This window comes from Camelus bactrianus, chromosome 9 (assembly GCF_048773025.1).
Source record: "Camelus bactrianus isolate YW-2024 breed Bactrian camel chromosome 9, ASM4877302v1, whole genome shotgun sequence".
Classification (NCBI taxonomy): domain Eukaryota; kingdom Metazoa; phylum Chordata; class Mammalia; order Artiodactyla; family Camelidae; genus Camelus; species Camelus bactrianus.
In genome coordinates this window covers 33,731,245-33,749,191 of record NC_133547.1, presented here as the reverse complement: position 1 = coordinate 33,749,191, position 17,947 = coordinate 33,731,245, and the positions used below count along the sequence as shown (strand labels likewise).

Here is a 17,947-nt window from a genome sequence, read left to right as displayed (position 1 = left end):
CTGTAAAAGACATTTGCTCAAGTGACTGGTGACACTGCTGTCGTCTGTGAGAACTGATTGTCCAAAAAGTCAAGGAGGATATTTTCCTAAAAGTCATAGGGCTAGATGGTGGGTGAATGGGTCAAAAACTACTTGGGTAGAGGATTAGAATCTCTGTGGTAAAGGCTTACCGTGTTTAGAACCTTCCACTCCGCAAACACACACACCTGCATCCCAGGAAAGTCTCAGAGAAATCTCCTCCTCCCTTTCCTCAAGTTGCGATACAGTCCTTGCTCTTGATGAAGTAGGTCTCCATTGTGAATTATAGGATGCATTCTCCCTTGGAAGAAGATTCTTTGATTTAATATCGAAGTTCAAAGCCCCCGTACAAGACAGAAACGTCCACATAAAAATGTCTGGAATGGCTGTATCAGGCTTTCTTGAGGACCAAGAACCTTGCATTGGTAAGAGAGATATTGCAGTGTTGTCATGAGGGCTGCCACGTGACAGTGTCAGAAGAATGTCTGTGGGGCTTTGTGTGGAATAACATTAAAATAAAACAATACATACAAAATGACATTAAATTGCAAAACATAATTGTTCTAACACTCAGATTATTATGATTAAGCATTTATAAAATATTTTTAAGGAATTGATCATAAGATGGCTTTACTCTTTTTTCAGCAGATTTAAATCTAGTCTCCCTCTACATAATCCCATGGTATCAGGCCTTCCGTCTGTCTCACCTACAAGGGGAACCAGTTAAAAGCTTAATCGCCCTCTCCTTGACAGATCTTCAAGAGTCAACCGTCTTCTTAGAAATTCCCCTCAAGACCTGTGCCAGTGAGCCGCATGCATTCGATTGTCCCTGATTTTAATACAGAGACGCCATTTCTAGTACACCAGGAAACAGTTCAATGAGATCAGCTAGGGTTACTTTCAGCCAAAAGGGAACGTGTATGTCCCAATTCACTAACTAACCTAGCTGAGTACACTGCATTCACAAAGAAGGAGATGGTTAGACAGACTGCGGGAAATGTAAACCAATCTAACCCACTTCTCAGTTTCAGGATAGGACAAGTTCGTGGAGGCAATGGGACATGATGCTAAGAATAGAGAATAACCTTGTAGTCAGAAAAGAAAGTTCCACTCTTTACTCACTGAGTGACTGTAGGCATCTCAGTGTCTCCTCTCCATTTTATTCACCTGTTAAGTGGTGGTGATAATGATAACACCAGATTTACAAATAAGAAAAAGTGGCCACCTGCCAAACTAGAGCGTTTTAAATATATTCTAGCTTATCGTCAGCAATTCTACTCCTGGAGTAGAACTATAGAGTCCAAAGAGATTCCCACACATGTCCTTAAGGGCCATGTCCATGTACATCGACTTCAGCGCACTTTGGAGGGAGGTAACTGGAGGTAATCTGGGTGCTCATCACTAGGGAAGTGCATAGAGGAAATTATTTATCATTAAGTAAACGTATCATAGGAAAAATGTACACATTGTATGGTAGGTAGAAGCAAGGGACAAAATGCACACACAGTCACAGATGAATCTTCAGTATATGGTCCTGAACAAAATAAATCTTCAAAGTAAATAGAAATATAAAACATGGTATTATTTACATAAATTGAATACAGACAAAAACAAGCATTTTGCAAGAACACATGCAAACAAAAAGATACACAATTAATACATTAGAATGGCTACCTGTGAGGAGGTGGAATGTGAATGAGCAATGGAAGTAAAAGGGAAAAATTTTTTAAGTAAAAGAAGAGTCTTGCTTTCATCAGTGATGATAATGTGTCATCAGCTGAGGGAAACATTAGCTGAATCCTCTGCATTTAATGTCCAGGAAGCGGAAAAAATATTATATAAATGGTATTTGTTAAGAAGATAATTGTTGCCTCCCACTCCAAACTCTTCATCTCTTTCTTTCAACTCTTCGTTGAAGACTTTTCCTTCCTCTGATCCTTATTAATTAACTATAGCAGTTTTTCCATTAGGGAACCTCATATGAGTAACTCATTTACATTGTTTTTTGTATCCCATTAACTTAATCACCAGTATTATTTTTTATTACTAGATAGAAAGAGGAGCTTAAAATAAAAGGTTCTCCCCTTTATGGGGGAATTTAGCACCAAGGAAAATGGGCGGACTCTTTGAGAGCATGGTGGATGCTCCACTGGTGCCAGGTCACATCAAAGGTCATCAGAGATCTGTGACTGGAGACTGAAAATTTGTATAAGATCTCATAGAATGAAAGAAAGAATATCGCAGGTAGCTGATTATTCTCTTCTCTCTTTGAAAGTTGGCTTCGGTTAGAAGTTCTCAGGTCCAAGTGGTCCCCCTACCATTCTTCCCCAACACACACATGGACTATTCAGTGAATAGGTCTACTTTAATCTATTAATGTCTTTGAAATTTTGTGGGTGCAGCAATACAGGAAAAATGAGGTACAGCTGAAAGACTTGAATAACTAGGAGTTGGGGATAACAAAAGACTGATTAAGGTAAAATACAGTTTACTGGTTGCATTGTCCAAAGAGACAGCCAGGAAATTCTCTCCCACCATCACGTCACACTGCCGAGTCATCTGGTTCACCTCCACCAAGGAACTGAAGGAGTTACAGCGAGAGGCTCTCTCTTATGTATTAACAAAAGGGCAGGTGTTTGTAGGTGTACTGCGGAGGAGGCTTCTGACGTTCCTTGTTCTGTAGATTATGTTTAACTTGTCACCTTGTCATCTTTCTTTTGTGTTCCTTATATTCCCCCTTTAACATCTTCACCTTCTTTTACTGACTCCTTTGTTCCATGAGATGTTAAGGGTCATCAAGCTTTCATAGCCATTGTCAAGACATTTTGTCAGGTAAATCAGTCACTGCACTTGTCCTCTTCTAACCGCTAACAACTTTGTGAAGTTTAAAGTGTTGAAGACACTCTTCTTGTTCTTTGCTCAATCTTGAATACTCAGTCTCCCAGGTCTTCTAAGACAATGAAGGAGCACAATATCTGGCGGGCCCTCAAAAGGTTTATCTTCCAAAATATCTTCCAAAAATAGTTTACAATAAAACCATTAACAAACATGATCATTGACATCTCTTGTTCTCTCTCATTCTCTTTTTTTACTTGATTTAGGAGTGTTTCTGTAGTCATGATTTCACCATCATGCTTTGTAAGTTCCAAGAAAGAGCCAGATATTGAATTGTCAGTTACTCAAGCAAATAGTTTTAAGACACCATTTTTTATGGTATACTGAGCTCAGTACATGAATTTCATTGTAGTCATTTGTGACAGTTTAAATTCTATTATGATATCCAAATAAGAATAAAATTTCAGCTATATTGTTTGCCTGGATTTCCTGTGGCTTCGTATTGCAGGGCACTAGAAAATTCAACACAGAAATGTGTTGGCCAGCTAGGTGCTGCCAGTTGTCTAACCAGTCACAAGACCGGGTTAGAAATTAAAGGCACGGAAAGGATGATTTTTTTCCCCTATTGGTTTCTAAGGAAATACTGCTGTAATTTATGGACCTAATGGAGAAGAATGGGGTAGATCAATGATGTTTCAAAATAGTAAGAGCAGGTGTTGGTCATGGGATAGCCTTCTCTTGTCATCTTTAAGAGCATGCGAAACAATCAATTTTTCTTCAGTGCATTTCTACTCCGGTGCCTGGACCAACACGTACAACTCTTTAAAAATCCTATGATTTAAAGCATAATCCAAATTGCCTCTTTCCCTTTAGAAAGATTTGTCAGAAGAGAACAGTGTCAAGCAACTCTCCAGAAAATCTAAACAACATAACCAACAAACTAGTCATTTCTTTTCTCATTTTCTTCATATTGCTTTAATAATTTCTTACAAGAAAATCCAAAATCTATGTTTCAAATGTTATTACAGCTGACATGAGAGCAAATACATGGTTTGCTAGCTTTTCCCCCTCCAGCCTTGATGTTACCACCCACGTGATGAGGAAGAAGATGGGGCTGAAACACTAATGTAAGAAATGGGAGAGGGTCTAGTCAGAAGGCAGCTGTGTTGCAGTTGATGGAGATGATGGGGGGTGTGATGGGGGAGCACCAGTCAAGGGTGGAGGAGAGCTGGAAAACCTGGCTGAGAAATAAGCTGAGGGAGAGATCTGGGCTTGTGCTCTTTTCTCTCCATCCTTATTGCATTAGAGAGGCTATTTATTCCTGTTTGTAGTATTGCCACTACAGGACAGAAAACAAGCCGGGTCAACGTAATGCTGGCCAGAAACAACAGAGCAGTGCCAGAGGCCAGCTAGAGAGGAAGTGGGTAACAACATATGCAGACAGAAGAACAGCCCCTGAGAGTTCCTTCTACCCTTTCCCCCATCACTTGCCGTATGCTGAGGTTGTGGTGGCTTTGCAATGTGTCAACTTGGGTAGTGTGAGCTACAGTTCCGATAATTCATTTCTCTGTATTTCCGGTTAGAGTTAAACACTTTTGTGCAATATTGGAGAGTAGAAGTGAAGCAGTACTCAGATTGCTTTATTGATTTATTTGTTTTAATGGAGGTACTGGGGATTGAACCCAGGACCTCGTGCATGCTAAGCACGCTATCACTGAGCTATACCTCCCCCTAGACTGCTTTGTTTTTCTTCCCTCAGAATGTCAAAGCAAGATAACCAGGAATTTTTGAAGCTCATGCACGTTGTCACTTTGCTGGTTTAATTCATTTAATTCACGCAAATGATTCAAATTCTTTTGGAACCTCCTTTATCTTTTCTGATTCATGAGCTAGATGTGTTTGGGTCCATGATGAAGAGTTTCAGCATCTTGAGGTTGAAAGCAGTGAGAACTGACATGGTTTCTTGTTCATCACTGTGGATTCCAACTCATGCTCCAGTTTTTCCTTGCTTCCTCTGACTTCATGTCCATCTGGACTTTTGGACCTACTTCCCTATAGACTTCAAACTCCAGCATCAGAAACGAAGACAACAGCCTTGCAGAATGTTTAACCAGCTCTTTCAACTGTGTAGGTCTGATTCACCGTAACAAATCCTTTAATATAGAGAAATAGATGTATTTCCTTAGGTGATTCTGTCTAGACTGATACAGAGATCAAGCATGCAAAGGAAAAAGCTTTCAGGAAGGACAGTCTCCTAGCTGAAGGCACAAAAAAATAAGCCAAGGAACAGGGTCAGCTGTGGGGAAGAAGAATGGCAAAGTGGTAATGGAAGAGTCTTGGCTCCCCTCCTGGGATGACTTCCCCATCCTACCCTTATTACTTAAACAAGGCACATGCCTTGCAAGTCCTGAACCAGTATGTTATATGTTTGGCTACCATGAAGCCCCTGTGCTGGAAAGATCATGTGAAGGGTCTACATTACATCTGAGATACTGAGGGACTTCTTTCAGAGGGTCAAGTGACAACGCCTCACACCCTGGGTTGTGTTACAGAAGAGGAGTTTAGGAAACCCAAATACATCTTACAGGACAGTACATATGCTTATCCTTTGCTCTGGAGAGAGATGTTATCTCCGTTTTCCAAGACTTCAAGCAAATCATCCTTTTCTCCAGAAGGAGATACTCTTCTATTTTCTAAGTCAGTTTATTATATAAATATCCTTCAAAAGTTAGTCTGGAGGAAATGTGTTCAGTGCTGTTGCCTGGAAGACATGATACAATGCAAGAACCCACAGAGTTTCTCTCAGGAGTCTCATTTCTACTGCATTCTATTTGTTAGAAAGATAAATATTTACTAAGGGAGATTGAGGCACAAGGACTTCAACTTCTAACAAAGATAGAGTAACAAGGACCAGATTGACTCTCTGATCTGAAACAAAAAACTGATCCAAATATATGAAACAATGATTTTCAAGACTTTGGAATTGGACAATGAGTAAGAGTAATCCTTGAGAAATGGAAAACAAACAATGTAAACCTATGACTGCTCTAGCTACGTACTTGAGAGAGTTTTCAGGCCTTGGCACAGGGAAAGGGAATCTAAGCAGGGCTCAGAAAAATTCTGAAACAGAGCTGAGGGCCCAGGGAGATCAAGGAGGTTAGAGTTCCTAGGGCAGAGCACAGGACAGGAGGGGGCTACATCCACAGATAGAACCCAGAGATCTGAAGAAACACCCTCTTGACTATTAAGCACAGTATTAAGTTCATGTGCATAAGGAAACTACGCAAGGCTGAGGGAAAAAACCACCTGAAACGATTAAAGAGGACAGTAACCAGAAGTTACACAAGACTGGGAAGCTGCTCAGCCTGTCCCAGACTGATAAATATCATAATTAATAAGACATTAGGTAGAAAACTCAGAAGCATCTGGCTTTAGTAATAGGGAATAATTACTCCAGAATTAATGCTACTCTGGTCCTCTCTAATAAATGTCAAGGAAATTTTTATAATTGTATTCCCTATGTTTAAAAAGCAAGGAAAAAAATGAACATGTTAAGTAGAGACATGGAAGACACAATAAAGAACCGAAAGGAACATTTTAAGAGATAAAATTAAAATGTGTGAGATGCAAAATGCACTGAATGGGATGAATGATAGATCCGTCACTGGAAAGGAAAAGAAGTGACATTGAAGATGTAGAAGTAGAAGCTTTTCAAAATGAAACGTAGAAGGGAAAAAACTAAAAACTATGAAGGAAACACCAGTGAGCAGTAAGGACAACTCCAAGCAGTCCAATACACTTGTAAATGGGTTCTCTCTCCTTTGGGAGACGATGGAGAAGGGTGCCACAGAAAAAAAGTAATATTTGAAGAAACAACTGAAATTTTTTTCAAATTTGATTACAACAATAAGCCCATAGATCCAAAGTTATTTGTTAATTTTGACAAATGATCGATGATTAGATGAGAAGTTAACGTAAAGGGAACTAGGGAAAAGTATATAAAAACTGTATTATTTTTATGATTCTTCAGGAAGTATAAAATTATCTCAAAAAGAGAAAAAAAATACTGTAGGATATTAAAAAGCAAAACCCAACTGTATGCTGCCATGAAACCCATTCTAAACATAAAGACAAAAACAAGTTAAAAGAATAATTAAACTTATAAGCTTTTGCACAGCAAAGTAAACCATAAGCAAAACAAAAAGAGGCAACCCAAACAGAGGCAGGAAAGGATTGTTTTTAAGGAATACAGGTAATTATAATATAGGAGGGGGAGGATACAGCTCAGTGGTAGAGTGCATGCTTAGCACGCATGAGGTCTTGGGCTCAATCTCCACTACCTTCATCAAAAAAAAAAAAAAAAGAATAAAAAATACCCCCCCAAAATTTGTCAGCATAGAATATGTGAAATGAGTTTGCAGACATAAGTTTAAATATGAGTATTTAAAATAAGAGTATATGGGTAAATTTAGTGATCAAAAGAGGAGCGTCTTAGTTTGTGTTTGCAAAACCAAGTCTAGGAGTAAGTAGTTTACAAGAATCATCCAATTACAAGAAAAACATACAGAGAGCTGAAATTAAAGGAAGAAAAGGGAAATATGAACCAAAAGAAAGCCAGGATAGAAATTTTAATATCAAAATAAACTTCAAAAATAATACATCATAAGAGTTGAAGAGGGATGTTCTATAATGCTGAATAGGTGAGTTCAAGAAGTCACAACTGGTAATGGAAATATTAACACACCTCTCTCAGAAAGTGATATATGAAGCAGAAAATTTCTTGAGAATTAAAATTAATTAGCTATGATGAAAAGAGCATGAGATTTGATATCAATTCAAATTGATCTCAACTCCATTGGGTTCCAGGTTTCATCTCTATTTACTAGCTTTGCTCCTTACAACAAGTCACTTATCTTTGAATGCCAGTATCCTCTTCTCAACAATAGGCTATACAACACCTAGCTGAACAACTGTGTGACTTTAAATTTGCCTCTCCGATTCCCAATTTCCAATTTCTGAACTAGATACTAAAAAATACCTGCTATGCCAAACTCACCAGGTTGGTAAACCACAAATAAGAAAATGTATGTAAAGTGTGAAATCTAATGTCCTATAGATGTTATTGTTGTTCTTACCTTTACAGCAGCAGTTTGTTCACTGTTTAGCTATAGTATCGTTTAAAAAATTAGACCATGTCAGTGTAATAATACTATCATGTATGTACACAAAATACATATATTTTCACACTTTTTTAAAACCATCCAAAGACTTGGATTTGATATCCCCACTGTAAAGACAATAACACTGTGATTCAGAGAGGCCATGGAACTTAACAAGGATCATCCAGCTAGAAAACTACAGAGCCTGTGTTGAACTCATACCATCTCGACACCACTATTAAAGTACAACACTATATTCACCAAGTAAAATATACGTAACAAACATTCTAATCAAACAGTAAATTGGCATTCTGGAATGAGTTAAAACTAGAAAAGGAAATGGCCCCTTAGTCCTTAAAGGGGTGTTTAGGACATAAGAAAGTAATTAGAGAAGCAGTCAGCTTTCATTGCACCTCAGAGCTTGAGAGAAACTGCAGTGTCATAAAAGAAGTGAGGCATCTGGTTCCCCGAGTCCTCAGCCAATGGAAGCCAAGAATGGCACAGAAAGCCCTTATACTGTCCACCATTCCACACAATGCTCTATTTCAGAGGAAACGTATGGGAATATTTTCCTCTCCTACACATGGCGTTTTCTCAGAAAGCACAAAATGAAACCAGATGCTGAAACAAAAGAATGGCTTCTCTTAGCAGGGGTAGAACCAGTTGAATGCCCCAGGCTCTGGACTTTTCTCATTTATCAACAGCATCCAGGAACCCATTGCCTTTCTAGGCAGCGAAGAACAATCCATGTGCAATGGAGACAAGAGGAGAAGAAGACTCTTGTGGTGGAGTTGTTTGGAAGATACCCGAGGAAACTGTCGAGCACCTTCCCTCGGTGCTAGTGAAAGGCAAGACTTGGTTGAAATTGTGAGGAAGCCACTGTAAGTCCTCTCCCCTCCCACATCTCATATTTCAGAATCTTCTTGCTGGGAAAGTTCCATTTCCCTTTCCCCTCGTGGCTGGTGGCTGGCTTTCTCTAGCTTCCTCCTGCTTCCTCATTGCTCTGGTTACAAATATGTTTTTAATCCTTTACACCTAGGGGTAAGAACAAAAGCTTTTGTTCTGGGGGCACTTGCTCTTCAAGCTTCATCTCCTGTTGTTGACTGAGAAACTCGGCCACCTCATCGAGGCAGCTGCGAGGAGAAAGAGAAGGAGCTCTGGGCGAAAGAAGCTGCGAGCCCTTCCAGGCCTGTGAAATCTCAGGGCTGAGGTGAAGACTTACTCCCAAGACTGCAGGGCAAAGGGGTGGGCAAGTCCCTTTTAATTTGCCAACTGTGAGCTCCAAACTGCACCATTTACAAGCCAAAGATTTTGAGAAAGGAAATTTTGTGGTTACCTTGTCAGTGAGGGGGGAAAAATCCCATTAGGGTTAAGTGGGCTGTGTTACCAACCACAAAGAGGAAGCTAAAATCTTTTCCCACTGAAGCATGCAGCTCTGCTACTTTTTAGGCCAGGAGTAATTAAACCAGTATCAGGAGAAAAAGAAACACAAATTACAAGATTTTATAAGTAAATAACATACTTCAATCTTAGACCTTCCAGCAGAAGGTAAAGACTTGAGAGTAAATATGGTCTTAGCTTTTTTACCTTTAACCGCAGAAGTTATCCACATTATGAACTTTGTAGGCAACGCTAGTTAACCAAAGCCTAACCTGCTGAGGTATTATCAGAGCTGAACTGATCTGAGGAAAGAAAATATCTACCTCCAGCCAGCTCTAGCCTTCCATGTGGATGCAGGAAAATACTCAACCCCAGGCTATTTTAGCCATCCTCTCCCACCTAAGAGGGGGAGACAAAAAAGCTGAGAAACACTTCTGAAGTTCACAGTCCAGAGGTACAGGCTCATGAAGAGCCCGAGTCCTCCTCACAGGACTCCAGAACACCCTGTCTCCCCCAGCACCTCACCACCACATTACTAAAGTCCTCTTAACAGCGGTGCCTTTTACCTGGTACATCACGTCTAGCCATCAAGACGTGGCAAGGATGTGGAGCAACAGCAACTCTCATACATTACTGGTAGGAAAACAAGCTGGTACAGCCACTTTGGAAGGCAGCTTGGTGATTCCTTAGAAAACTAAATATACTCTGGCCATACGATCCAGCAATCACACTCCTTGGTATTTACCCAAAGGGGATGAAAACTTATACCCACACAAAAACCTGCAGAGGGATACTCATCGCAGCTTTATTTACAACTGCCAAAACTTTGAGGCAACCAAGATGTCCTTTAGCAAGTGACTGGATGAATAAACTGATATATCCCGACAATGGAGTATTATTCAGCACTAAAGAGAAGTGAGGTATCAAGACATTAAAAGACCTGAAGAAAACTGAAATGCATATTACTAAGTGAGAGAATCCAATCTAAATAGGCTACATGCTGTATGACTCCAACTCTACAGATTTTTGGAAAAGGCAAAACTATGGAGACAATAACAATATCAGTGGTTGCAAAGGATGGGCAAAGAAGAGATGAAAAGGCAGAGCACAGAGGATTTTTAGGGCACTGAAAATACTCTGTATGATATTATGATAGTTATATGCCATTGTACATTTGTCCAAACCCATTGAATGTACAGCACCAAGAGTGGGCCCTTAGGACTTTGGATAATTATAATGTGTCAATGTAGGTTCATCTGAGGTTAAAAATACACCATTCTGATGGGTGATGCTGACAATGGGGGAGGCTATGAATGTGCAAGTGTAGGGGTTATATGGGAAATCTCTGTATCTTCCTCTCGATTTTATTTTAAAAAATAAAGTCTTTTAAAATGAAGAACCATTTGGCCATGCTATCTTAGTGTCTGACCACTTCCTCCAAAAGAAACAAAAACAAAAAACAAAAACTCTCAAATGGGAGAGTAAACTCCTCTTTTTAACACCAACTCTATGTGTAAGTTGCATGGTTTGTTTGATAACAAGGGAGTATGGTTGGAAAGTCAGAGCTGGTTGTGGAACCCAAAGTGAGTGAAGACCATACAGAGGCACTATTTATAGCTATCTTCTTTGGTTATAAGTCCTCAATAAAACCAGTTTTATAATGAACATTTAGTGGACTCAAACTCAGGCATCTCAAGATTGTTACTAATTTCATTCACCTTCGACCATCAGCATGAATCGATCCAGTCTGGCTGGTCTGACACCTAGAAACTATTAACTAAACCTGAGCGATGGCAGCAGATGGTGATGCACTTCGAGTGTGCTGGTCAAAAATATTTTTTAAATAGCTATTTTGGCTACAAACTTCAGACCAGTCACTTTCAAGTTAGTAGGTCTTTGGGTCACGTTTTGAAAGGCAAAAAGATTTCCTGTACAAGAATACTCTTCCTCTATCTTTACTTTAATTGCAAGGTAAACTCACTGGAAGACATTTAATTTATTTTTCCTAACCGAGAGATGATGGATTGCACCCAAATGAAGGGAACTCAGGAAGAGGAAAAGATAAATGGGCATTCCTCTGCCTAAAGGAGACATTTAAACTTGCATGTTTAGCCCACAGGATGGACCAGTTCCCCCAGCCTCCACATGCTGCAGTCTTGGGGTCCAATAGGGAGCAGTTACTGACCATGTGTATGTGCATAAAGCGTGGAGCACCGTGCAGCTGCCAGACACCCTGAGCGGAACTAGAGTCTATCGCTTCCTTTAAAAGGACAATATTATGGTAACTCTTCTCACACCGCCGTGGGACCTGATTAAACACTGAAAAAATCTAAACTTTTCTGCCTCAACCACTCTCTGGATTTGGAGAGGCCAAAAGGCAGAAAGGAACACATAATGGGAGGGGCAGGGGAGGGGTGGGGGGACAAGGAGGAGCGTGTCAGGAAAGATGTCATAGAAAGGATATCCCTTGGGCTGAGACTTGCAAGATGAGTAGATAGTTTTCTGAAATTCTGGAAGAAGGGACAGTCTGGGCAAAGATTCAGCGGTGAGAATCACATCTTCCACATCATCCTGGTTTTCTGCCGTGAGCTCGTGATTTGGGATGGTGGCGTCATAGCCTGCAGTGTGTAAGTGGTTTTTCTCTCCTGCTGTCTTCCCCGTGTCTGGGATGCTAGAGCCATTCTAAGAAGTTCTACCCTAGGCAATGAGCAACCTCAGAATTTTAAGGCCAAAATAGCATGATCAGAGTTGTGCCTCAGAGAAATCCCTCGGGTAGTAGTGAGGAGGACGAATGGCAGGAGCGTTTGGAATTAAATGCAATAGCCCAGAAAGAGCAAGAAAAGAGGCTGGCCTGAACTCAGGGCCAGACTCAGATACGTGGGAGACCCGAGTCGGCTGATTATTTGCCCTTAGAAACTAATACTTTCTCATATTTGCTCCCCATTCATTTAGAGAAGAAGCTGGGTGCTAACCCCCTCTCGGTAAGCACAGAGGCCTGCACTTCCTGCAGCCCACCTGCTTCCCAAGGCAGCTTAGAGACCGTCTGCTGTTCCTGAAGCGGGCTCCGTGCAGGTCTCAGCCCTCACGCCCACCAATGCAGTGATCTCCTTGGAGGATTATCAGTGTAAACAAAGCTGCCCGTGGTCTTTAAGCACCTTATAGATTAACACTCCAGGTTTTCTGGCTTGACATATCCCTCAGTCTGTCTCTGCTTAAACTAAATCATAGCAGAGTATTTAAGTAGGAAAGGGTTGATAGAGGCATTATTAAGAAGTAGAATGTGACCTGCTGACTAAAAAGCAGGAGATAAGGCAGAGGAAAAAGAGTCAGCAAAGAATGATAAGAAAAAAGGGTTGGAAAGGTAGGAAAAGAAACTTGAAATAGATGAATCTTAGAAGCTGTATCAGCCCCCACATCACAGAAGCTTGACATATAAAAGCCTCAACCATGCAAAATCCAAAATAATTCCCAGTAGGAAGACCCTCTTGGGAGGCTCCCCTCAAAGTGGTGACTCTGGCCATTTCCACCTTGCGGCTCTGCCTTCTCATGGTTTCAAATTTGCCCTGGTGTCAGCCTGCCAGCAGCTGCTGAGAGAGTCATGCACTTCACTTCCTCCCACACTGCTGGCAATAACCTAGACATAGAGGGGACTGGGGGATGTAATCCTTATCCTGGCACTGCTGTCCAGAAATGCTGCACCACGGGAGGGAATCCCAAAATGGTCATCTCCCAGCCAAAATTCAAACACGAGTAATTGATTAAAAATCTTTTTCTCATTCAGCAAATGACAGAATAAACAAAATATGGTATATATATAATATGGAAAATTATCCAGCCTTAAAAAGGAAGGAAACTCAGACCCATACCAAAACGTGAATGAAACTTAAAAACATTATGCCAATTAACATATGCCAGTCACAAAAGGACAAATATTATATGACTCCCCTTACGTGAGGTGCCTAGCATAGTCAAATCATAGAGACAGAAAGCAGACTGGTGGTTGTCAAGGGCGTGGAGGGAGGGTCAGTGAGGAGTTGTTTTTTAATGGGTACAGAGTTCTGGGATGAAATGATGAAAAGGTTCTGGAGTTGGATGATGGTGATGTCTGCACAATAGTGTGAAGGTACCTAGTGCCACAGAACTGTACACTTAGCAATGGTTAATGGTAAATTTCAGGTTACACATACTTTACCACAGTAAAAAATGTTTAAAATTTTTCGTGGAGTTCTTTAGCCCTGTGTAAAAATATTCAATGCCTAATATTTACAAAGCATAAGTCCTTCCAGGAAAAGGTCACATACAGATAAAAATTACCTAACTTCTTAATTTTTTAAAATATATCTACTTTAATTGAATGAATAGCCACAGAATAATTTGTCTCCAAGTTGATCTTCAACTCTGGTGGAGACTGAATCCCACAGGTTTTCAGGTCTAGGTTGAAAAGCAACTGAGTTTCTTTAAGTCATCGCCTAGTTCCCTTCAGACCTGGAAATGCACCCCAAATTCTTGGGACCTTGATGAAGCACAAAAGAAATGGACCAGACTATCAGTGGAAGAAAAGCATGAGAGCAAACAATACGTACACAACATGGCAGTTCTTTTTTGCATTAATATGATTGATATAAATATATACATGTATCACTAAAAAAACTAACAGTAATCTACTCCAAGCAGTGTGATCACAAGAGATGGTTGTGTTCTTCTGTATACTTGCCTTCTTCTTCCAAAATGTACTGAGCATGCGTTACCTTTAAAATCTACTTACTAGTCCACGAGGCAAATAGTTCTCGGGCTTTGAGTCTCTTGGTTTTGTTACCTTTGAGGAAAAAACTTCCAGAGTGCACTCAGTAGTAGATCTTTGAGACACACCTTCCCTCCAGAGATTTCTTTTTTTTTTTTCTTTATTCAAGAACACTTGATGCCTTCTCACTTGAGTAGGCTTCATTATCTGCTGTAATGTAACACTTTTCAGAGGTCCAGAAGATAAATCTCTTGCCAAGGAACGTGCCTGAAAAACAGCTTCCTCAGTGATTTTAACCTTCCTAACAAATACTTCTTCAAAAAGGGCATAGAGGAAGCGACAGGATGTCCAAGGAAATAAGCAGCAATGGCAAGAGATGCATTTGTGAATCTGCCCCACAAACACAACAGTTGTGCTCTTTTTCCTTTTTGCCCTCCATTCTTCTGGCCCTCTCGATTTTCTTGTTTGCTTGTCCTTCTTCAGCTTTCTCTGCAGCATCATTTTAAGACAGTTACTGAGCAGAAGGGAACATGAACTCAGTGCTCATAAGAACAAAGTGCCTGATACAAAGGAAGCGCTTCAGATTTTTTTTTTTTAAGGAGCCAAGACTGAAGACTGCAAAGCAGCCCTTGTGGCACCAATGCAGAGCTCAGCTAGTTTGTCAATACAGTCCTGCTGCGGAAAGGATTTATTGGGGCCAAATTTGCAAATCCTTAGGGAGCAGCCGAAGGAGAGTGATTCATTTTCATTGCCCTTTGAGGAAGGAAAGAAATCATAAATTCAACAGCCCTTTTTGTCTTCTACAGTTTCGCAAACACTGAGGCACATATCATTTAAATGCAAAACGTCTTGCGTTTCTTCTCAGATTTGGTCACGCTTTTTTCTTTCATTGCTTTTTATATATGGGTAGTAGCTTACCTCCTCCAAAGTGACTTAGGGTCCTGGAGGGTCAGAACCGTGTTTTCTAGCTGCTCCTTTATCACGGGTAGAGTGCAGTACTTTGCCAGGCAAGTGGTAGCTGCCTAAAATATACATGTTATTTGTTTTTTTTAATCAAAGAAATATATGTACTTTTCAAGCACAATGATAACAAAAATATTCTAAATATTTAAAACACTTTCACAGAAAAAAACAACAACACAGTCCCCTGGGCACAGCCCCTATCCCTTACCCATCCTTGACTCAGGCACCACTTTGAATTCTCATAGTCATTTCTTCTGGGGTTTTTTTTCTATATTACCTTCCCATATGCTTATTATTTCTTGATTTATCAAATTTGCATCTTCCCTATTGACTTTTTCTATCAGCAGAGGATTTAACGTCCTTACACCACCACTGCTCACACATTCAGTTCTCCTCCCTTGTTGCAATAAAGTCCTATCACGACGGTAAAAGAAATAATCAATGACTGTACTGCGAAGGTGATGTACATGTTCATCACTGCTGAGCTAGAACATGCAAGGAATTAAATCCTGTCTCGCTCCGTCCTGTTTTGCCCATCCTCCGTAGCTTTCAATGATAGGATGCATGGAAGTTACATCTTTTGAGATCTTGTGTGTATAAAGCTTAATTGTCTTCCACACTCCATATCTGAATGTAAATGAGCCAATGAATGGAAAATGGAATAGCGTGTTCAAAGGCCCAGAGGCAAGAAAGCACGGAACATTTGTGAAACTATGATAGGGAAATGTCACAGGCTTGCACCAACCAGACAAACAATAAGACACTAGACGGCCACATCATTTTTGTAAGGAGATAATTTCAAATGAGAACAAAAGAAATAACTTCAGTTGACTGTTAATTCAGTAACTTACGAAAGTAGAGAATCACCTAGAGGAACACAGGAAAGTCTTAATTATATAGTTGAACAGGTAGAGATGATACCATTAAGATTTTATATTCTAATCCAAAATTCTAATAGCAGCAAGACGTTGTGAAAGTAGATGCTTCAGGGAAATGTTTCTGTTGCCTTTCAACATTTTCACCTACTTCTGTGTGATGTCACTATGGCTACTTAGTGATACAGTGGTTCCCAAACTTGTGTATCAGAATTGTCAAAGAGAGTTTTAAAAAATCAGGTTCCAGTTCTCATTCCTGACCTACTGAATGAGAAACCCACTTGACTGGAGCTGAGGAATAAGAATTGGGGGTGAGGGGAAAAGAAACCGAGATTATTGTGGATCAACAGTTAATGGAAGCCCGCCTCTCTTCCATGCTCTCGGAGTGCCCCCTTAACCCTCCTCTTCAGGGAGCAAAGGCTCTGCCTTGGACCTCGCTATATCCCAATGCCCAGAACTCTCTCTGGCTAACGGCACACACTCAATAAACTTATGTTGGATAAAAAAATAGACAATATTCTTGACCTTAAACTATAAATGCTGATAATATATCTGCTTCACAACCCTACCACCCCTAACTAGCCTGCAAGCTACTTGAGGGTCCGAATGAAATGCATTCTATCAACAAACCTAAATAAAATACCCAAAGTATAAACACATGAAACAGTAAATATAATAAGAAGAAAGTTACTGATATATGAAAGAAATGAAGTATATACATTTAGGTTCAATTTTAACTGTTTCCTTTCTGACATCAAAGGCACACATCAAGGCAGGCAGTATTTTATGGGGTTTTTTTTTTAAAGAAATTTGTAAACAAAACTAAAATTTCAAGATTGGAGATGAGGCTGAGAGGTAGAGAGACTAAGAAACAGCCAGAGACCTCTGGGAGATCGTTTCATGCTGAGACAGTATTGAATTGGACACAGGAGTCTTATTAAAGGAAAATCTTGCAATGTTCTTATTACATAACTGTTAATTAGCAGCGTATAGTCTCTGTTGGGTTTTTGGATAAATAAATATCTACATGATAGGAACTGCATCCGACTATTATTTGCAAGAGATAATAAAAAGCTGACTAGTCCCATCTTTAGCAAGGACATTGAAAACTTCCTCATCCAGGAAGACAGTGCTTAACAGGGTAATTCTCACTGATGAGGTGCCAGTGTCTGAAAAAAGAGTCAAATAATAATAGCAAGCTTCAAAACAATTTCCCCCCAAATTTAAAATCCATGGATCAAGACTTTTATGTCATCTAAACCTAACAAATCTTGAAATATCATGCCACATAAATGTATAAAAGCCCCCAGACACATAATTTTTGGTGAGAAGTCTTATACGAAGACAAACTTTGTGGTAAGCAAATTTTTCTTCTTTCCTTTGGGAGGAAATAGAAATTCTGTCAGAATAGCCCATGGTCATTGTTTTTCCTTTTGGTTTTTAACTTTTTTTTTCTGGTTATTAAAATAATACGCATTTATTTGTAAAATATATACCAGTAAGATATATTATTAAGTTATTTTTTTCTGAATTCCTTACATAACTGAATTATAGCATGTGAATTTAGAGTCTTGACTTTTTTCTACTTATTGTCTTTGTGAATAAGTTTTTAACCTATTCCTGATTGTTCTCTTGTAATACATCCCTGAAAGAATAAACAGGGTGTGGACACTTTAAAAATTTTAATATATACAGCCAAATTGCTTTCCAGAAATTATGTGCCAATTTACCCACCAAAATCTGATGAGGGTGCCCATTCTATTTTACTCTAATTAGCATTGGATATTTAAAAAATTATTCTTTGCTAATCTGAAAGACAGAAATATAGTTTTTTTTGTTTGTTTTAATTTTAATTTATTTGAGTGCTGGTAAAGTTGTTTGTATTTACCAGCTAGTTACATTTTTCTGATGTGAATGGAAGGTTCATGTCCTTTGCCCATTTACCTCTCACGTCTTACTGCATTTATCATCATTCT

General features: G+C 39.6%; 1 protein-coding gene across 1 annotated transcript in view; it reads right to left on the bottom strand.

Annotated features, from left to right (window-relative positions):
- VCAM1 (vascular cell adhesion molecule 1) overlaps positions 1-17,947 on the bottom strand; it is a 70,623-nt gene that overhangs the window by 29,505 nt on the left and 23,171 nt on the right. Inside the window, exons 2-3 of the mRNA XM_045513260.2 lie at positions 15,052-15,155; positions 171-319 (exon numbers count right to left, since the gene is read on the bottom strand). Coding sequence (XP_045369216.2) covers positions 171-319; positions 15,052-15,155 — 253 coding nt within the window. The remainder of the gene's footprint in view (positions 1-170; positions 320-15,051; positions 15,156-17,947) is intronic.